Source organism: Podarcis vaucheri (assembly GCF_965113315.1).
Source record: "Podarcis vaucheri genome assembly, chromosome: 2".
NCBI lineage: Eukaryota > Metazoa > Chordata > Lepidosauria > Squamata > Lacertidae > Podarcis > Podarcis vaucheri.
In genome coordinates this window covers 36725783-36748758 of record NC_138760.1, presented here as the reverse complement: position 1 = coordinate 36748758, position 22976 = coordinate 36725783, and the positions used below count along the sequence as shown (strand labels likewise).

The 22976-nt window shown below is 41.0% G+C and overlaps 2 protein-coding genes across 4 annotated transcripts in view; one reads left to right on the top strand and one right to left on the bottom strand.

Moving 5' to 3' along the window:
• The window catches only part of ABCC3 (ATP binding cassette subfamily C member 3), a 74526-nt gene extending 72735 nt beyond the window's left edge, over positions 1 to 1791 (top strand). For all 3 annotated transcript variants that reach the window (XM_082211017.1, XM_082211018.1, XM_082211019.1), the window contains one exon: positions 1362 to 1791. In XM_082211017.1, the coding sequence (XP_082067143.1) occupies positions 1362 to 1470 (109 nt within the window). In that variant the 3' untranslated portion in view covers positions 1471 to 1791. The remainder of the gene's footprint in view (positions 1 to 1361) is intronic.
• Positions 1792 to 2724: 933 nt separating this feature from the next.
• On the bottom strand, positions 2725 to 21768 carry ANKRD40 (ankyrin repeat domain 40). Its single transcript, XM_082211146.1, has 5 exons — positions 20997 to 21768; positions 16267 to 16415; positions 15278 to 15757; positions 12983 to 13164; positions 2725 to 8530 (listed from the first exon to the last, which is right to left on the bottom strand). The coding sequence occupies exons 1-5, from the start codon at positions 21128 to 21130 to the stop codon at positions 8384 to 8386; spliced, it is 1092 nt and encodes a 363-aa protein (XP_082067272.1). The 5' UTR covers positions 21131 to 21768; the 3' UTR covers positions 2725 to 8383.
• Positions 21769 to 22976: the final 1208 nt, after the last annotated feature.

Here is a 22976-nt window from a genome sequence, read left to right as displayed (position 1 = left end):
ATATAGAGCCTGCAATTAATCCCACTATCAGATCAATAAAAAAAGGCTTAAAAGCCTTTCAGCCTTTTTTGGGAACATATCTTTAAAGACCAATTGGCTCTTTTATACAGGATCAGTTAATTCATATCCACTGCCAGCCTTACAGATTAATTTGTGGCATCCAGTAGGAACATGAAAACCAGGATGTATTGGTACCCACTTCTTTTCCTAGGGCAGATATGATATGGTTGTCCCAAGCCCTAGGTCATTGATGTAGCCTGCTGTTGCTAGACATTGGTCATGCTACCTGGCACTGGCAACTGGGAGTCCAACAACATTTGGGGGGGCCACAGGTTCCCTGCCCTGCCAGGTGGTCACTGGCTAGTGCTTCACTTCCTGGTCTATTCCGAGACCCTCCCTAAGGAGGGACTTGGTTTCTTGTGATGCTCCAGGCAATGTCCATAGAAATGTCATGAGGAACTCTGTTCACATCCTTAGAATAGCTCTGGTGGCTGGAAAGAGTTCTACCACAGTTTCACGTGGCAGGCTGGAGTGCTTACTCATCAGTAATGTTGCTACTGCGCTTTGTAAAGAGCAGTATGAACATTCTGGGAGGAAGAGCAGGGAGAGGTCACTTGTCCCCCCCCCCCCCAGAAAGGACCTTGAATGAGGCAAAGGTGGGATTGCTAATTTAGCCACTTACCCTATGATAACAGATCAAATTAATTCATTATCAAATGGGTTTCAATGGCACAAAGAGGGACAAAATAGGTACAAAAAGGGAGGGTGGCATAGGAAGAGCCAACAGACTCAGAAAAGTGGGGATGCCCATATAGGAAACCCACTCTAAACGATAGCAAGTGTGTTTTTCTCTGCAGCCAAGCCATTAATCAGCTAATTTCTCTAGCCACAGAAAAGTCTTCTGAGGACACTACAGAGGAAACTAAAATTCTGTGGCTGCAGCACGGCAATTGATATGAAAGTTAACCTCTAACACATCTAATGGGCAGAGTGCTTTGCATCTTTTCTGCTCACCCTCGTAACAGTGCCATGACACAATTAGGGGTATTTCAGTTTCCCAGGTGAGGAGCTAAAGCCAGGTGTGACTTGGCAAGTCTTATGGCAGTGACGGGACATGAACTTAGGTTTCTCACATTCAAATTCAGTACTTGTCCCCTGTCAGCTGGCACATTTTTGCTCTTTCTCTAGGATTGTGGTGTTTTTTTAAGTGTGTGGAATAAAATCTTGAGGACCTAAAAAAGCTGCCAGATTCTGCAGTTAGTAGACCTTGTGACAACAGACATTCCTGCCCCCTCCCCCTGCTGGGTAGGATAAGCAATTCTTGTTTAGAAACACATTTTACTTTCCCTCTTGTTTTGCAGAGTCCTTGTTCTAGAAAAAGGAGCAATTGCTGAATTTGACACGCCTTCGCGTCTTATAGCATCCAAAGGAATTTTCTATGGCATGGCAAAGGATGCTGGATTGGCATAACAGGACAGCTGCTATATCTCACCAAAGGACTAGTTACTGGGATTCTTTTTTTAAAAAACCCACAAGCAATACCTGAATGTACTGTACTTTTCAAAACAGCATTTTTATTTTATTTTTTTGTGGTACGGAATCAAAATGTTTCATATGCCTATGAGAACCAGAAAATTTAATTTTTATATTTTTAAAAATATTTTCTACATACAGAAGTATTTTTTTTTACCTGACATCTTACCGAAAATGGATGTGAGTGTGTGTATGCATAGCAGTTAACTGTATTCTTTTTATCTTATATAGTCAATTACAGCTAGCGATACAAAAGCACTGGCATTATCCGTCCATTCTTTTTCTGCTAAGTAAAATGAATCCATGAAATGCGGAGTTGTGGTGCTGTTTCCAGGATTAAGTTGATTTTAGAAAAACAAAACAAAAGCTGTAGCCCACTTTTCAACAATGTACCCCCCAGCAGCAGTGTTTTAAAAATCAGGCAAAATGCGTGGGACTCCCCACCCCAGAATAAATACGGTGTACATGAGGAAATCCTCAAAAGACTGCCAATATATTTTAAAAGCCCACATCTCCCATTCAGCCTGGGGCCCTGCACACACAGAAGGGGACTTGTGCAGCTTTAGCTGGGTGGTTCTTCTCTTCAAACAGTTGAGGCCCAGTGCGTGGAGCCCTTATTTAAAAGTTAAAATCTTGATACCACTTCTGAAGTAGGACTGGTTACTGGTTGGCTGGGCCAAAAGTTGTACTTCCAGACACAGGACTACCAGAAATTTCTGGACTTACTCCGAGGGCTGCTCCTCATAATGTGCAGTAGTACATGTAGTAGTAAGATCAAAAAGTTACCAGGGCATGTAGAACAGGAGCAAAGTTCCCTTTAAAAAAATCTCTATGGCATGGGTAGGCAGCCTAAGCCCCAGGGTCCGGATCCGGCCCAATCGCCTTCAAAATCCGGCCCATGTTTTTAAATGAGTAGAATGTGTGCTTTTATTGAAAATGCACCTCTGGGTTATTTGTGGGGCACAGGAATTCTTTCATTATTATTTTTTTTCAAAATATAGTCTGGCCCCCCACAAGGTCTGAGGGATAGTGGACTGGCCCCCTGCTGAAAAAGTTTGCTGACACCTGCTAAGGCAAAATATTCATTCAGAATTTTAACTTTCAGCCAGGACAGCAAATTTCTCATGACATAGAAAGCTTACAACAAGCACCCTTTTGAGAGAGAAAAATATTTAAAAACAAACCAAAATCTCCCATTTTAAAAGCAACAAACTTTTATTAATTGTAAAAAGGGCACAACATATAGGAAATAAGAAACTCAAACATAAATCATTTGGTTAATTCTTCATTATAACCATGTTTTTTTCAGTGTAGTAATGAAGTTCTGAATCCTTTATTTCCACTGATATCATAAAGTACCACACAGTTGTTATTAGGTTAATAATTTGGTTAGTAACACTAATAAAATCCTCTGTTATAAATTGCATAAGTTATACAATATAAAAATAATCCTCTGAGTGCATAGAAAGATGCCAGCAACTGTGCAGTATAATCAACAGACTTGTAATATGTTAATTAATACTATGGCTAATCAATAGAACATGTCAATTTGTTTACCCACATACTAGATACCTGTGGATGCCTGTGGATATCTGCTTCTCAATGAAAAGCCCAAAGGCATTTCAGCCACGATCCAGCAGTCTGGGGCACACCCACTGACTTCATATTGGATTGTGGCCTTCCTCTTCTAAGAACCTTGTTCCCAAGTCTTCTAGCACAAAAGCACATTTCCCTTCAAGCACTTCCAGAGAAGCTGGCTGTGTGTGTTGATCTTAGGCACACACTTAAAATCAAAAGGGGATGGGGAGAATTGCCACCTTAAACATGTTGTGCAAATCCTGACCTGGCACCTGTCAGGAAATTTGGATACACTGGAACACGGTCAGTGGCGATATTTTCATTTATATCAATGCATTTATTTTATGGCAAGACTGAATAAACCCTAACAAGGAGTCACAGCAATATAATATGCTGCCAATGGCTTTGTCTCCAGCACTTGTGTCAGGGGGCGCCAACCTTTTGGACCAGTGGGCACATTTGGAATTTTTAGAAAGCGACATGGGTACTAGTTGCAACAAGATCGCTGTGGGAATGTGGCATAACACCAAGTGGCAGTTGCATCAAAAAGGGCATAACAAGTTTGGACCACAAAATGTTGCAGGGATGCCCCCTGCTCCATCTCTCCCATCAGTGGCTGCTATATCAGCCACCTCACTCACAGAATGAGCCAGTCCTCTGTTCAGAATCAAAGAGAGATGGGGTGTCCAATCTTGGAACTGGGTGAAATGTGAGCATGCTTAAGGGGGTGGTGTTTAAATATAGGACAGGCTGATTTGGTGTGAATAGGAACTGAGCGGGAAGAGCAAACAGTCTTTCATGCATTGTGGATTTTTGAGGGAATGTTTACTGAGAACTTTGGGGGACCCATAGGAGGTGTTGGCAGGTACAGTGGGGCCCACTAGTGCCACACTGGCAGCCTCTGACTTCGACTGTACCACAAAAATAATGTGTTGCCACAGTGCTCCGTTGAAAGTAAGCATTTTCTAAACCCTGTGCTAATGTTTTAAGGCCTACAGGAGTTCAAAATTCACATTCCAGGTGGCATTTGACATGTCAGTGCATTAAGCCCTGGATCAGGCAGAGGGCTATCTTAGCTCTCTACAATTAGGCAATGAAATGACTCATGACAACCAAAAGCTTGCTTGCACTATAAAGTTTCAGTGAGTCTTACGCTGGAATTGTTACCTTGAGACGGCACCGTGCGAGCATGTTAGAACCGTGCTAACTATCCTGGATTGTCACAAGAGACTTTGTTTCCTCTGTGGAGCCGTGACCTGCGGTCACCAGGGATAATGAGCCTAAAGAGCTGAGTCTGGGTTTCTTGGCTCCTGCAAGGAGCCGATAACTCAATTTGGCCACTGTTTAAAGGGATAAAGAAGTTCAGAGGGTTGTCCTCCGCATAAGGTAGCTTAAATTGGTTAGCTATTAAACAGTTAAATGTTTTAGTCAAATAACTGCTTTACCTGTCAGTTATAAATGCACTGAAATATTATGGTATCTACCCCAGGCATTTAGTGACAAATAGTTTTGCATGGAATAATTCAGGCAAACCATGTATTGTTTAGGCCTGGGACCCTTGGAAAACTCATACCACAACCTTCCCCCAGGTCCCACCCTTCACTGGATGTCTCCTTGAACTGTGCTTCTGCATTCATTGCACCACCCACTTTTGCCCCTGGCTCCTCCCACCATTGGTATGTTGCTCCCACAGAAGGGATTATGGCCCTCAGGCTGAAAAAAGCTGCTTTCCATTTGTGCAACCACTAGGTACAACCCATTAATCACAGTGAAGCTTTTAAGCCCTAGCTTAACTAGGACATGTGACCAGTGTGGGCCACCGAAGCTAAATGACATTAAATTCCTTTGTCAAAAGATCTGAGTTAAGGAGATGAAAAATATAGCGTTTGAATAGTAAGCTACGGATGAGTTATCTTGGGAACTACAGCACTGAGGAAGGGGCTTAATATGCTGCTAGATGCTCCGCTCATAGCGTTTGCCCCTGGCAAATAATGCAAAGCAATAATGACCCCCTTAGTGGCATCACTCTTTGCATCCCATTGCAATAAATGGGTCTCTTGGAAAAGGAAATAAGACCCAGGTTTCTGGAATTTGCAAGTGCACAGAACAGCACTTCTTTCCAGCCTGGCCCAGTTTAAAGCATCTAAAAAGAGCATGAAGGTCCATCACACCCCCGGTTATCTGAAGTTACACGAAGTAGGTGTGGCTTAGCCCTCCTCAATCTTAGTCTATTTCCTACCTAACATCTGAAGCTGTCATCTTTCCTAGCTTCACCTCCATGACTTTCCATATGTCTTTACTAACCTTCATCTTCCGTCGTTTCCTCCCCGTTTTCTGTCCTTTGATTCTTCTGTCTCGTTTTCCTCCTGCTTCCCTCTCTTTTCCAGTAGATTTTTCTTTTCTTTTCCCTTTTTCCCCTCCAGTCGCTGCCATCTATTCACCTGGCTACTGCCAATTTCCCTTTCCAGCCACAGCTTCCTGGCCTCAGCCACTTGTTCATTCTCCCTGGCCACAGCCACTTGCTCTCCTTGGCCACAGCTGCTTGCTCTCCCAACCCTGCTGTTTATTTTTTGTGGTCCCCGGCTGCCAATGTCTGCCTTCCCCAGCCGCTGCAGTCCGTCTCTCCTCCATGCCAAAGTTCACCTCCTCAGGTCACTTTGGTTTGTGCCATTTCTTCAGTCCTGTCCACCTAAACATCCTCCTCCACTGGTTCTCATCCTTTTCTACACTGTTTTCTGAAGGGACCTGCTCTGTCAGATCCTTTTGTAGTCCACCGCTTTTCCTCAACCCCCCCAAAAGGTTTTGCATCTTTCACATGGAGAAGGTAACATTGGTTCCTTACCTGAAGGGCACTTCTCTGAGATGAAGTTCCATCACAGCCTCCTCTCCCTATCTATATGCTTCCGAGTGGCTACCTAATCCATTCCATGGAAGGGTTTCTCTGTGTTTGCTTCAATTATCTTGCTTGCATTCTTCCAATATGTTCCTCCAATATTTTCTGTTAAGACCATTTATATGCACTCTCCTGTTATTTTCTTGAAGAAGCAGTTTGTAGCGGCTTGTCCTCTGTGCATTTTCTTCTCTGAGCTTGAGGAGGACTATGGCACACCTACTACTTGCAACTCTGAGTGCATTTCTGGCGTTTGTGGCGCTACAATCCACCTGATGGACCTTCCTTCCAGAGAAATGACCTTTCCCTCTAGAGCACATCTGGTGGAAGGCAGTGGGGAAAGTCCCATTGAGCAAGTGGAAGTTGCTGAATACCACCCATTCCAAGTGCATTACTGTGTGCACAAATTTCCCTTCAAAGCTGCTCGTAATTCTGTAATATCGGTCAGGGCCATTGCTTAGAAAGCCATGGCTCAAAGCTAGGGTTACAGAGCACATGAGCGTTTGCCCCAATCTGAAGCTTAGGAGCTTGACATGGGGGCACTGAAATTATCAGATGGATATTTTTCTGTTAATTAATTCATCTAGCTGGGTAGTCCAACCAACTTGAAGCACATACTCAATTGTGCTGCAGTTAGAGTAACTGAGATCCCTTCACTAGTACATATAATCCTAAAACTAGGTATATTATATTTTATTCAAAAATGTTATGTTCCATGCTTTTCCAGACTCTTTAAGTCTAGGACTTGACAGCAGACTATTTATACAGAAACTAGCAAGAAGATGAAAAGCTGGACATGCCTATATGAGATGCAAGCAAGTCTGTCAGAAATGCATAGAAATGCCAAGATTTCCTTACTAATTTATCTTGGTATTAAAAATAATTTTTGCTATTTAAAATGCTACAAGATTACTTTCCTTTAAATAGTTAATAGTTTCAAGATCAGAGGAAAATTAGGATAAGAGGCTAAGGGGGGTTGTGCTCATTTCATGTGTGGCATCAGGCTCTGGAGTGAAGTTGCATTCTTAATAATTCTTCTGGAAGCCTCTCACTCCAATAATAATAATAATAATAATAATAATAATAATAATACCCCCAGCCATCAACAGATACTACCAGCCATTCTGTATTGTTTACTGGCAAGCAATAATGAGTTAGACACACACCCTAACGGTTTCGGTCAACATATTTACAGCTTGGGTTAACACGGTAAATATGTTCAAATATTTGACCTGAGCACCATCTTGAAGAAATCACAGCTGATTTAGCCACTTGGTGACGGTTTTAACTCAGCCAAATAAAGTGTCAGAAGTCTTGAGCCTTCCTCCCCAAAGGAATGGGCATCTGGACCTAACTGGTCCATTCTCCCAGGCCACAACGTACCACTGGGAGATGGGATGGGGAGGAGAGTCATTCCCTGCTTGTCAGTTCCAAACTGTACAGACCTCTCCCCTTGTGGAAGCTTACAGGTGGTTTGTCCCATTAGTAGCAGTGAGGCTAGGGGGACCATCTCAGGCTACCATTCCGCCTCTAACAACCCTGACATTCCTCGTGACATGCGTAAGTGGTGAGATATATCCCACTTATGTTTTGCAACATGCCATTCTCCAAAGGATGCTGTATTAGCATTGTTTGAAACACTTCGCCAGAGTGACTAACCTGTGACCCTCCAGATACTCTTGCTTGGACTCCAAATCCCATCAGTCCAAGCTAGATAAGTCAATAGGCAGGGGTGATGGGAACTGAAGCCAAACAACAACTGCAGAGCCACAGAACAGCCGCTCCTGCACAAGGCCAGTGTAACTACTGTTTGACAGCCCAGGTTTCCCCTTCTTCCTCTTACCCTTTCTCCTGCAAAAGTAGCTTATTCTCAAGCTAACACATTTGAACACTGGTTATACTAGGAGTCTCTGCATGCTAAGTATCCAATTACAAGTGTTAAATGTGTTCCGGTTCTCTCCTTCAACGTAAGTGCTCCTGCTCTTTTTAATAAGTAGCAATTATTAGAGCAATTTAATTTAAGTCTTTCCCTGAGAGCTTCTAACTCTGCAGTGTTCAGAGATGTAATGATTTCCTAGCAAGAAACACTGCTGCATGAAGAGAGAGGCAATAATCTGTTGCTGCTTAGTATCCTATCCAAAAACATTACTTCACTGCCAGTTTACTCAAAAATTAACTGCAGACACTCTAAGTGGACATTCTAATCCTACAGACACTTAAGTAGGAACAAGCCCAAATGTTTTCAGCAGAACTTGCTTCCAAGTAAGTGTGCTTTATAGGTTAACGCTGTCTTCCAAGGTAAAGTAGAATCTGAGGTTATAGCCCTTGCAAAATCCTAGGTTTAACTGTTAAATACTAGTGACAGGTTTTTCATTTGAATAGCTAGTAAGTCAACTTTGATGCTTTCTTATTGTAACAAGGCCTTTCAGTTAACGTTGGTGCAGCATTTCTAAACAGAAAGTCATTATCACTCATCGTCAAAACCAGCTCCAGTTCTTGGAAATCCTGAAGCCTTGATACATCTTTGTCCTGAAAGAAATAAACAGAATAAATTAAAAATGATGTCTATACTAATAAGAGGCATGCTAGTCCAAATGATGCAACGATTTCGGCTCACCTTTGTGTTGTGCTACATCTTGCATATTTAATTTTGATGTTCCAACTGACTGCAGGAAAGAGAAACTGGACAACAGGATCCACGCCATTGCCTGGGCTGAGAAACCAGTTGCCCTTTTGGTTCCTCTCCTCCCTGAACTGTTTTCATTCAAGCTGATCATTATTAAGAACTTCGTTAACTTTAAGAAATGGTGTTTTGAGTTTGCATGCTCTGCCCTTCCCATCCCCATTTCCTTTTGTGCTGTGTCTTTTAGACTGTAAGCCTACCAACAGAGACTGTCTTCCTTTTAATTTGTACACAGCACTTAGTAGATTTTAAGGGATGAACTCAACATAGCACTAAGAAGTTGTTTCATCAGGCAAACAGAAATACTTGTGCTGACAGAGAAATCTGCCCTCTCCTCTGCTGCCATGCTGTTTCAGGTGTTCTCCCAACATCCTCTGCCTATTTGTGGGGTTATGGGGAGTGCAGATGGGGGGAAAGCCTTGTTGTGCTAGCAGAAGTACTTGTAGGGGTTCTGGTGGTAGGACTCGTTAGCAGTGTTTTATAAATGATTACTGTTGATGATAGATCCAGAGCAATTTAGTTGCAGTTGTCCCATTGAAACCAGTGTGAAAAATCAATCATAGTTGATATTGAAATCAATGAGAGTTATCTTCAACAAACAGTTTGGATCCAACCCAATGTTTTATTCTTGGACCTATGACTTGATTCTCCATGTGTTCTTGCCAGCCTATGCTCTGTGAGGGTCTTTACATGGAGATTGCTAAGAGATTAAGAAATTTCTTATGCTATAGCTTGAGTCTTCTAGAAATACAGCAAACCAAAGGGTTACCACTTTTAATGCTGCAAAAATGGATTTTCAGACTATCAGTGCAAACTTATGCATGCTTTCTCAGAAATAAGTATTATGGTACACATTGAAACTTACTTACAGGCAGGTGTGCATAAGATTACAGTCTTAGTTTGCCAGAGAGACATAAGCTCAAACAGAGTACAACAGGGAGTTAATGCTTGTGGGCAGCCATTGTTCAAGTGAAGCCTTTACTTTCTATCCAAATCTATTTGCATTAAATAGGAGAAAGTGTGCCTTCTCCAACTATGTTGCTATCTGCATGTGTGAAGGAGAATGAGTGCATAATTTGTGCTATATCCTTGCCACAGAGTGTGAATATTATTATTATTATATATTATTCTATGTACACCGCTCACTTTTTTTTAATTGAACCGTTCAAAAAGTTTTCAAAACAGATAAACGAAAAGTTCCCTTTAGAAACCTGGAATGAATTTTGCTTTTCTTAAAAAATCCAAGCTAAAATGCCTATTCTGACAATGTTGCTTGCTGGCAAAGTACTTTGAACCAGCTAAGGGTTATCAATATGAATGCAGTTCCCCTCCTGTTGGGACTCCATATACGTCGTCCCATCAGGAAATCAGCGAGAATGCCAATCAGATGTTCCAGAGGAGGCAGCGGGGGCTAGAGTTGATTGATTTGACCAGGGCTACATCTGTATAACTGGATTGGGAGCCAGAGCCTTTAAGAGGATTTGTGCTCCAATTCAGTTCAGCTTGGCTAGAGCAACTGAGAGCACAGGTATCTGAAACATCTACATCAACAAAATTAAGTCCACCATGCCAGGCTACAAAAATAAAGCAGACAGTACCACATTGTAAAATGGGGGGAAAGGCAGTGCTTCCTATTTGATCACCTAGCACTAAAGTGGATCACAGCCGGATTAAACTGACCAGCGGGCCGGATTAGGCCCCTAAAACGGACTTTGGACTTGCCTGGGTTATGGTGACTAGTGAATAGCGCGGGAATATCTTGATCTTGTATTATTTGCACAGGAAAAGTCCACTCATTCTATCATGATGAGGAGGGCAGGCAGAGATTCCAATTCTAAGAGGGCTTTTTCTTTTTAAGCATCTCTTTTCAGAAGGCGTTCTTTATTTAAAACGTAAGGTTTAAAACTACAGATATGAAACATTCACAAGGGATTGGATGCTTATGAAGACTGCTGTGGGCAACATGTGTACTGCAGGATAGTCCCACTGACGTCAAGAAATGTTGGTGTAAGAACTGTAGTATCCGTTAATGCAGGTTGGGGGAAGATGATACCGTTATAATTACCCTGAACATAGTATGAAAGCTTGAATAATCATAAATTATAATAAATATCTGAAGGAATGGGTCTTGGTTATTAGCTGCCAATATTTTTGAGAAAATGAAAGCCAGCCTGGGTTATTACTCCAGCAGGATAATTGGCTTTAGTAAAAGGAACCAAATGGATAAAATATCTCAATTCCAGCAGGGCTTTTGATAATGTTCCATATGCTACTCTTACAAGTAAATTGGAGAAGGGTGAATTGGAACATGCTGCCATGAGGCAGGTGTACTTTTGGCTGGGAAGCTACACACAAGATGTTCCAGCATGCTGTGGATTTCAGCCAGAGTAGCTATTAGTGGATTGCTATTGTTTGAATTGGGGAGCTAAATGACGTTCCACAGGGATCTGCCCTGGACCAGCACTAGTGAGCATTTTTATTAACAGCTTGGAAAAAGCAATGATGAGTGCGCTAAGATTTTACAATCTGAACTGCAAACACAACAGAGGGGAAATCAGCGCACTTAACTCAAAGCAAATGTTTATGTGGGGTGGAGCACCCGAAACAAAAAATCTAGGAAAAGAGTGAGCAAGCTGGGCATTCGGACTGCAACAGGAGATACTACAGCAGATACTACAGCTGGTAGGCAAGAAGATTGGTCATGCGTGTGACTACAGCAGCTCACCGTTAGCTAGCACGGAGGTGATGTGCCCAGCAGTTGTGCAAATAAGTTATTGTATGGAAGACAGAAAAAACCTAAACTATTCTGACCTGCAAATTCTGAAGTTAGCATCTTGTACTGGCCTCAGGGAGAATCCAGGGAGACAACTCAATTCCTTGAATTGTCAAGATTCTAACATGCATGGCACACCAAGCATCATATGGCCATCTGTCAGGGATGCTGTAGCTGCATCCAGCACATTGAGGTTGGACCAAAAACGTCCAAGTTTCCTTCCAACTCTAAACTCTAAGACGCTTTGAATCCATGTGGTTTACAGACTGTGTGTGATGCCCAGTCCTAACCTAAGGGTTATACTAAACTGCAACTGCAAAAGGAATCAGAAGCTGGTATAACCAATGTCAGAGACACAGAAGCAGTGATGCTGAATAACTTTGGGTCCAATTCCAGTTCTCAGGTATGCAGCTGAAAGCCACTGGCCCACATCTAGATGTAGCTATGTGCAAAACCTACTTAAATAAGAACCTCAGAAAGAAAAGTCACACATAGTGGCCTCAGAAGTTGTATCAGGACAGATTTCCATTACATTACTTGGGGATGGAAAACCCTTATCTTCACCTGCCCTGAGCAGGGGCAAATGAGAATATATAGATTGTGTGCATTTGGATGTGTATGTTTCTCCAACCCTTTGAATATCTATACCTACATCTGTGAACAGGAACTTCCAGTATCAAACTACACAGGTGGTAAATCCTCTTGCACATAACATGCAACATGCAGTGCAGGTTTGCACATGGCTTGCTGCCATTCTGCACACACAAAACTCCCTCCTGCATGGACTGAAATTTTAAAAAGACCTGGAGTGGGAACATAGTTGTCCTACTCATTAGCAATGAAATGCAACCAAAAATTCAACATAGCACAGAGAGAGAGAGAGAGAGAGAGAGAGAGAGATTCCACTGAATCTTTGCGCCCAGTGCTTTTGACTTTTAGTCATTTTTATTGGAGTATCCAATTTCCATCATTGCACCGATTTTCTAAATTGATATTTAGAATATAACAAAGTCTTATTGACACAGAAATCTGCTCCGGCACCAAAATTTGACATTAGCATTAGCACCAAAATGCCAGTGTCAAATATGAACTCCAAAATCTAAACTGATCACTGCGGGAGAAATAAGACCCATCAATTAATCTATTGTCTACACACTTAAGTGACCTATTCTTGTCCAGGCAGAGTTACACTGCTGAAATGCTACTACCATACTTCTGATTTAAAAGTCTCGGGAAATAATACAGATATCTTAAGCACCCCACCACACAATCTCTTAAATGCATAAAACAGGCCTGCAGAACCCAGGCTAAATGCAGTATGTCAGGCGAAAACCCTGGTCAAGCAAAAAGTCTCCAGCCTTTGCTGCTTTCCCCAGGGTTCAAACCTAGGGAAGTTATGAAACACGAATCAGATATAGCCACTGGACTGCATTCAGCTTCATGCGTCATTCTACAGGTCTGGCATCAGCAAAAGAAAAAGAATTAAAAAAGTAACAGAGGAACGAGGACAGAATAAGGATCTTACCTTTCTCAATACTGTATTTGGAAGTTTCCTTATTTTCTCCACGTGTTCCGGGTTAACCCCCAGCTCACAGCAGCTTACTCTGAGCAATTCTTTGTAAGTCAGTTCTTGCCGATCCAGTTCAATTTCAATGAAATCGTTCTCTTTTAGAGTACGGTTCTGAACTCGGACCTTAAGCACCAGTTCTAATTTTAAAAGACACACACAACCACAATTGTTAGGAGCATTAATAATAAGCACTTGGCAAATGTTATTGGGTAGTAATTAAATTTCAAGAAGTTGCCTTGTTTCCCTTTTGGCAATCCCATTTTCTAACTTGTGGACCGCCCTGCAACTTGCGGGTATAGGGCGGTATACAAATTTAATAAATGAATAATAATAACAACTTCAACGTGATGCTTGCCATGGAGTAGCAATGAGGCTCCTGGACTAGATATGGAGAGCTTCAGCCCTCCAGACCTCTATCTGAGCCTCAGAATGCTCCTCAGCCCTGCTTGCCACCTTCCTCAAGTGTATTTGCCTGGCTGCATAGTCTCCTTCAACTGTCTGCGTAGAGCAAGGTGTGTGTGAGTAGACACACTTACCTACTATACAAAGGTAGCATTTACATTCTTGATCTGCCCACTTTTCCCCAGGCCCTGCCCACCACTGGAATGTGGTCCAGAATATAATGTAACCATTAAGCTGAAAAAGCTTCCCCAGCCCGTGCTAGACCAAACCTGCCATCACATGAAACCCTCGAGTTGGGGGGGGCGGGCAGGGGGAGAGGGGGAGGGAGAGAGAGAGAGAGAGAGGCAGGCAATTGACAAGGTCCTTGAATATGCAGGTGCAGCCATAAAACACATTTCCGCTGTCATCATGTAACAGCAAATCTGCATCTTTTCACAGTTCAGCTTTGGGTGGTTGCTCTCATGGGGCCTGCATGAGTATCAGGGCTTCCATCAGAAAATGTGGGCCAAGTCTACTATTGTTTGATGCTTGCAGAGCTGCCTAGCAGCGGCAGAAAAAAAGCAGGGATATAACCCTCCTCATGGCCATGCTATCTCTGCCTTTAGCATAAAGAACCAGCCTTGAGTATTTTTGCACTGTAAGTTGCCTCAATAAGGTTTTGAAGGCCCAAAACAATGGAATAAATACTACTACTTCGGTAATATGCCTAGATACGCATTCAATTTAAGCAACAGCAATTAAGGCAAATAAGCATTATTGTTTGTGGGGAAAGAGGAATCTATGGTACCTCTAATGATACACTATCATTTAGAGCTCAGGAATAACAACTTCAATAAATCAATTTTTCTATATCTGCAATAGGCCAAACAAAAACAGTGAATTGATTTGGCAGGGGGATATAGAATCCATTTAGTTTCGTAACATAAGGAGTAATTTCTACTACTAAAATATACGGTGGTACCTCTGGGTGCGGAACGGGATCCATTCTGGAGCCCCGTTCGCATCCAGAAGTGAACGCAACCTGTGTGCGCGGATCGCAATTTGCTGCTGCTGCACATGCGCGTCACGTCATTTTGACCGTCTGCACATGCACGAGCGGTGAAACCTGGAAGTAACGCCCTCCGTTACTTCTGGGTCGCCGCAGCGCGCAACCCGAAAATACTTATCTTGAAGCTACTTCAACCCGAGGTATGACTGTACTGCCACTTATATAATCAATAGGCAATGGGTATGAGTTCTGTAAATCCACAGTAGTGACCATCCTCTGCTTGGTGTGAGAGGGAATAATTTAGCACTATTCAACGCTCATATGAATGTGCCTGGGGCAGTGATCATGATTGGGCTCACGCAAGCACATTTGATAACATGTCTGGAAATAATTGCCATATGTAGGCTCTTCCCATGTGATTCGAGGACTCTGCCTGTTTGACAGATATATAAATTGTGCAGACACAGCCTACACACAGTTTTATCTCCCCATAGATTTTCCAGACATTACATTGAATGCACATAGTGGTTAGTTAGGGCCGCCTTCCCTCTTCTGTACACCTTCAGACAAATGTCTGATTAGTGCTTATGCGACTGTTTCCCAGGCAGCTAGACAACTCCCCCAGAAACTTTGTGGGATTTCATTTAGGGATCACTTTCTTGACCACTGGGTTGTATGAAGTGACAGAAAATTCAGGAAGGGACTTCTGACCAAGGAAGATTATAAACCAAACCAAACTCTGCGCTAATTGATTTGTTATCTTGTCCAATTTCTGTTCAATCTACACACAGTTTTTATTCTAATTGTTTTCACCAAAAGGCAGCACTAAGCTATCTTGAAAGCTTAACAGCTGAGGTTACCTTGCATGTTACTAAGGGGGAATGTTCCGGTGAAGAAAAAGGGCTGAAATGTTGGGACAGGTCCAGCACAGGAACCATTTGGTGGCTGTGTTTCAGGCTGATTAGCTGCAACAGGGGAAGAGAGCGTCCTGTTTGGAGGAAGAGGCATCTGGTGACCGTGACCATTCTGGACTGCAGGCTCTGGGGATTCCGCTGCCATTGCCCTTGTCATGTCCCCATTGGACCCCAGAGGGGAAAGCTTTTCATGTTGCAACATGGCAGTGCCAGGTGCCTGAACTTGAGGTAAAGAAATGGGGCAGTCTTCATTGTGCTGTTCTAAGGAAGGGGAAAGTCTTCCATTCAAAGAGGAAGCTGAGGTGCTGGTAGTGCTGCTACTCATGGAGTTATACACATAAGGGAAAGGTGGGTTAGCCAAGTAATTGGGGATAATGGGCAAGGCGGAATCTTTCTTCTCATCCGGAAGCTCCTCAGCATCTTCCACTGCAAAATAAAGAATAGCTCTAAATAAAGGCAATTTCCAACTAAACATACAGAGGTTTGGTGAGTAACCCAGCAGGGGAGAAAGAAACTGAACTAGCACTGCTAAGCTAGCTGTACATGTTAAAATTACATTGTGCACATAAAAATAAATTAAGCATTTCTAACGCTATAATAAAATGCAATCATTTGATACTTCTATTATGCGGTTAAATATTAAATTAAATGTCACAAAAATTATCCCTGCACATCCCCACCTGGGATTAACGAGGGGCTACATTTTTAACCAAGTCAAAGTTCAGCAATCAATTTTTGATGGTTACAGTCTTCCTTTTTCCAAATCAGTATCTGTACACATCAATGCTGATTCTAGTGAAAGGATTAAAGGAGAGTTGGGGGAGAAAGTTACAAGGGCAGGAAGATCATACTGTTTCATCTTCATTGAATCATTATGGATTCCCTTTGGCACCAAAATATTTTTGACAGTTATTAGTATCAACCGATCATTTTACCTCCCAGCATCTTCCTAATTTCCCTCTTTGATGTTAACTGGGCTGGTGTTTCTTCTTTAACAGTCAGGGCGTCCTTATCAGCGCCAGCATGTAGCAAGTACGATACCACTTGAGCATGGTTCCGTTTGCAGGCCCAGTGCAAGCAAGTCCTGCACAAGGCAAATGTAACAGCTAAGTTTGGGGGGGTGCAAACACACTACATTAAATAAAAATAAAAACTGATGTACTATATCCGTTGAAAAAATATGACAGCCTACCTTAAGCTGAGCAGTTTTGCTATTCTTACAGATTTTTTATATTTCTTACACATTCCTATAGTGACACCTACTGGCAGAATCCTTCCCTATTGCAAATCACAGCGCTTCAAAGTTCATTACAGTACTTCTAGTTTCACAGCTTTCACATGCAGTTCTCTAGCAGCAAGGCCAAAGAGATGAGCCCACACTCTAAACTTCCAATATCTGGGGCATACTTAAAAACAACAACAACTGAATTAAGATTTGAGGCACATTTCCCCTTCCTGGAAAAACAAACAAGCCCAAACCCATTTTTAGAAAGGATTTCACTGATTTAATGCAATTACCTAATTTACTTAAGTTGACAAGGTATAAATACAAAACATTTATTTCCTCCCCCTCCAAACAACATCTCAGTGTAACAGCAAACTACTGCTTTGATAAAGGCAGTCTTGCATATACCCAAATCCACAGTCTGGCAATACCTTCGTAAACAGAATTCTCGTGTTCAAGTCTAGTGTATTTGGGGTGATTTGGATAAAAAGGCACAGAACTTTTTTCCTTTTGTATGTCTGCAAACCTTGGGGGTTTCCCATAGTCTGCTGTTGTGTGCAGATGGCACCAGGGTGACTACAAAAGGATCCACACACACTAATTGACTATGTAAATATGAGGAATGGTGATAATTAAAGCTCCAGTGGGGCAGAGGAGACCTCCTCCTGCAACTCTTTTTTTTTTTTTTTTTTTTGCATTTTAAAAATTTTTTATTGATCTTTCCATGTATATACATTAAATCCTTGTTTCATACATCTCATTCTTTTGGACTTCCTTCAACGTCCTTGACATTCATTCGTATTTATCTCTTAATAACGCATTCCAGTCTTTCGTACTGCCATTAGTACCATCTTTCAAACATTGTTTTCCATAAGCAATACTTCTTAGTGTTTTACAGTGCCTCTTTAAATCCTGCTAGTGTTGTGTTTACTAAACATTTGTTCTCCAGATAGTCCGCAAATTTTCCCCAGTCATCTATAAATTTTTGATCCTTCATATATCTAATTTTCCCTGTTAATTTATCTAACTCCGCATATTCCGTCAATTTTAATCTCCACTCTGTTAACGTTGGGCTTTCTTCCTGCTTCCACTTCTGCGCTATCACCATTCTAGCTGCTGTTACCGCATATTGGAAGATTTTACAATCCTTTCTTTTGATATCTTTTCCAACCATACCTAGTAGAAAAGCTTCGGGTTTCTTTACAAATGTATAGCTTAAAATCTTTTTGATTTCATTATAGACTTCGTCCCAAAAGCTTTTAATCTTCCCACATTCCCACCATTGGTGATAGAACGTCCCTTCTTTTTGTCTACATTTCCAACATTTGTTATCTGTTTTATACATCTTGGCTAGTTTAACGGGTGTTATATACCACCTATATAACATTTTTAACATATTCTCCCTTAGCAGTACACATGCTGTAAATTTTATATTCACTCTCCACAATTTCTCCCACTTTTCCAATTGAATATCATATCCGAGGTCCTTTGTCCACTGAGTCATCACTTTTTTAACTTTCTCATCTTTCATATTCCATTCTAACAATATTTTATACATACTTGACAGATTTTTCCGATCACAATTTATTATCTCTTTCTGAAATTTCGATGTCTTTTCATCATAGCCCCTCTCCTTCACTTCTTTTTTAAATATTTCATTTATTTGATAGTAACTCAGCCAATCGTATGTATATCTTTTTACCTGGTCGTATGGTTTAATTTTCCACTTCCCTCCTTCCTTCAATACCAATTCTTCGTACCTACCCCATTTTTTCCCCATATTGACTTTCTTTACACTTATTAACTCCACTGGTGATAACCAGTGTGGGGTTTTTGGTTCTAGTATGTTCTTATATCTGTTCCAAACTTCTATCAGAGGTCCCTTAAAGATATGGCTGCAAAATCCCTTATGTACTTTTATCTTATCTTTCCACAAGTAGGCATGCCATCCGAATTTGTTCTTATACCCTTCTAAATCCAATAGCTCTGTATCCTCCAACTTTATCCATTCTTTAATCCAGCATAGGCATGCCGCTTCGTAGTACAGTCTCATGTCTGGTAGGGCGAAGCCCCCTCTTTCAGTAATATCTGTTAATGTCTTAAACTTAATTCTGGGCTTCTTTCCTTCCCAGACAAATTTAGAAATCACCCTTTGCCATTCTTTAAAGTTTTTTATGCCCTTTATTATCGGAATCGTTTGGAATAGAAAAAGCATTTTGGGGAGTACCATCATCTTGACCATGGACACTCTTCCCCAGAGTGATAATTTCATTCTTGCCCAAATCTCCAGATTTTTCTTAATTTCATTCCACACCGGGATGTAATTATTTTGGTATAGGTCAATATTTTTTTCAGTAAGCCAGAGTCCTAAATATTTAACTTTTTTAACTGCTTCAATTCCCGTTTGTTCCTGTAATGATTCTATCTTATCTTGGTCTAAGTTTTTAACGATCATCTTTGTCTTATTCTTATTTAGTTTGAATCCAGCTAATTTCCCGAATTCCTCCATCTCCTCCAGAATTCCCTTTATGCTATTTATAGGGTCTTCTACCGTTAATACCACGTCATCAGCGTATGCTTTAACTTTGTATTCGTTTAAACCTAATGATATTCCCTTAATTTGTTTGTTTTGCCTTATTGCAACTCTGTATGGTTTATTACCCTGCCTCTTTCCAAACAATGTCCAGTGAGGACAAGTAATTCTTCTGCACCTTTGAAGCAACTGAAGCTGGGCCATCCAATCAAGACTCAGGGTTTATCTACACGTCCTGCTACAGGGCAAGGGGAAAACTGAACCCATGTCTAGAAAACCGCTTGGACCCATGCTTTCTAGGTACAGCACAAGCAGAAGTGTGGGCAAGCCTATAGTGATGTTGACCTTTACAAGCATGGCCCCCCTACTATCCTGCAAATCTGCTATTTCTTTGTTTAGTGCATTTGTCTACCTTCTTTCTTCCAAGATGCTCAAGACAGCACACATCAGGTTATCCTATTTTTATCTTAAGAGCAACCCAATAAAGTAGGTTATGCTGAGTGTAAGACCATCCAGTGAGATGCCTAAGTGAGCAAGGATTCGATTCCAAGTCTCTATAATCTACCGGTAAATTCAACGCTTTTTCCAGTTCAACAAATAGTGCCCAGTTATGCAGTGCCAAAAAAGTATGCAGGCATAATTGAAAAGGACATAGATTTGCATATGATAACGTATATGCATTGATGCAGGTTTAGAATAATTACTATAATTTAAAATATATACAATGCATCTCAGTCTAGATGAGACAACTACAATCAAGTGACCCATATGTCTGATGTCCAGTTGTTGATGGAGAACCTCCTTTATTCAGGTTCATCTTTAAACCAGACTTGGACTTGACAGCCCTTCAAACAGAGGGGGACACCTTCAAATAGAATCCTGTCCTCTCTAAAGCAGGCCACTTGGTCACCCTAGTTCATTCCTACTTATTTTATCTCACTGTGCTCTCAAGATTCTTTTTTAAATATTACTTCTGCTAGAAAAGGTCACAGATCATTACCAATAAAAACCATTTCCATTATAAAGCTATTCACTTTCAGAACCATATGGTTGATTTTGAGACTACTGTACTGCAGTATTAGACTTTGTTAAATGGTCAACGAAGTCATATAACTCTAACCAATGTTAAATTTTCTGTATTTTCTAACATATTTAGTATACAATACTGATTTTGAGATTGCCAATAGTTTACTGTACAGTCCTGTACTATAATTCTCTGGGTATAGGATGGTATATTAATTAATAACAATTAATTTATAACTACATTAATATTGTTAGGTTTTTTTCCCCTCTCCAGTGTGCAGTTATCTATCATTGTATCATTCTGACAAAGTTTTGCTATATTCTTCTACTCTGAACAAATCTCAAAACAATTTTGTGCCACATGCAAATCTCACTAATTCACTCCTTCCCTTTCCAAGGCAACTTCATGTCACACCAAAATCACAATAAATTTCCATAAGACCAACCAACAAGAGTAGAAGAAAAGAAAGCACAGTGGCCATACATTCAATTTATATTACAAAAAAATGATAACTTTTACTTTATGAGAACTTTTAGAAATATAAGAATATAATTGCTAAAATGTGAGATTCACCTCACAAAAGCCAACAAAAGAGAAAGGCACTTGTGATTTAACAAGCAGACAAACAGATCTCTTCAGTGTGATGTAGACACTGCTAACAAGATTAAAATAAACTTTTGAACACAATAAAACGTAACAGCAAATGACCCTCCTTTTAGGAATTTTAGGAATTTTAGAATGGATGAATAGCAAGAAGAAAAAGACTTCTAAAATATCACTCCAAACTCCGTAACCAAGTCTACCACACACCGCTCTCTGAAAATGCCAATACGTATGGTATTGCCCAAAAGCTGCCGATGCAATTCACTTGCTAAATGCTCACCAGCCGTTGATTTCGTTTTGAGAGTTCACACTGACGCCACATTCCACCAATCGCTGAACTTCTTCAACATCCCCCAAAGCAGCGGCTTCTCTCAGTCGCTCCTGAAGCTCTTTTTCCTCTGCTGCAGAGCTCATGTTACAAAATTATCTTTGCAGGAAAACTTTGGGATTGTCGAATGGAGCCGCCTACTGCGAACGACGGATCATCTTATAAAACTAGTCCATCAGAGGCAGGAAGAATCCGATCCGTCCTGAAAGAAAAGTCTCACGCCTTAGTCCTTTTTCATCTTAAACTCATATGCGGCTGTTTCCTACCTATGGCTCATAAATCAAACAGTTTCACATTTCTGAAGGCCATTTTCCCCTAATTGCATAGTCTAGAGCGGATACGGCTTCCTCCTTCTCGCAGGGGGACTCTATTAAGTGCGACAACAATGACCTAGATATTTAGTTCCTACCAACAGTCCGGCACGCGAACATTCACGCGCTCCTGCAATCTTGCAGAACACTTTCATTTTTTCCCCATTTGCTCATACGGGTTGCTATTTAAAATATAAGCAGTCTTTCTCGCGATCACTACTTTATACCACAACCTATCCCAGCTCCAGATCTCTCTGCATTTTATTGCTTGTGCTTCTACTGAAAAGGATCGTCAGTTTCCCTGCCTTCCCCGGTTGGCAGATTCCTAGCGCGATGTACGCTGCAAACAAATCTGTTAACACTACTGATCCAAACGTACTAAAACAGCGAGCCAGTTCCTTGCAAAACAGGAAGGTATGAGGCGTCAAGAGATGATGCTGGAGCCCAGAAAAAAACTGTAGCAGTTCTAAACGGATGCAGAACAGGCTACAGCGGTAAATCTAAAATAGCTAAATACAATGTAGAGCAGCCCTTTTGAAATATTGGACTTGGTAAATTTATGTCTCCCGAGTAATCTGCCAATGCTGTCCCCAGTTTTATTACAATGTGCGCATTTTGTAATATAATTAAGGTTTATTAGAGTCCATGTTGCAGATTGCTTCTTAAAATGGAACAGGAGAGTGCGTGCTGTCTGAATTATGATGGCCAGACACACAGGACAGCAGTTTCTCAGTTGGGGCGTTATAGCCATGGAATGCTCTCCTAAGGGAAAACCACTCAAGTCCATCACTACTGGCCTGTCCCATTACTTAACATATTTTAGTGCAGTAGGACTGAGTCACTATTTTGACAGTTTGTAGGGGGTTCTGCCAGAGGTGTACTTTCTCTATTTTGGTTGTGTTTTTTTAATGATTCAATATTGTTTAAGGTGCCTAGTAGTCTTTTTAAAAAAGAAAGGTGGGGCATAAATATATTAATAAAATATGGGAAAATAAATAATATAAACAAAACTTTAGTGCCAGGTTCCTTCTAGCAGTAAAACAAATGTGCACCATTGTTTTCAGGATAATTAATGGTTAAGATTTTGTGTTCTGTTTTTGTTTTAATGATACTGTTTTTGCACTGAACACTGTACTGTGATTGCATAATAAAAGTTCACATTGATTGATCCAGAAGCAAACACTTGTCCAGATCTAACAGTCATTTCCAACTAAAATAAAATGTTTTAAACCCTGGGAATACTAAGAAATTTACTTGGAATGGGTGGGATTCTCCATGAAAAAAATCTGTGTGTTTTTTTCACAGGTACGATGATATGATAGGCAGAGAAGCCTTTAGAGAACGAAAGGTTGGCAACTCATATAAACAAGAAGGAGCCAAATATGACTTCCCTTCTGTGTACCGTTCACAAATTCAGGACAATACTTGGCTGACGATAGTTCTCTTTTGGGGGAAATTCTGACTTAGCTCAGGACTAGTGTTTAGGATTGCAGTTTGAGTCTCATGTACTCAGCCACAGGTGTCAGATGTTTTATAAACAAAAACTGGCCATATTTTATCAAGTGATTGTATAATGATTCTGTCTCACAGCATGAGACTATTTTTTTAAAGTACTCCTTGT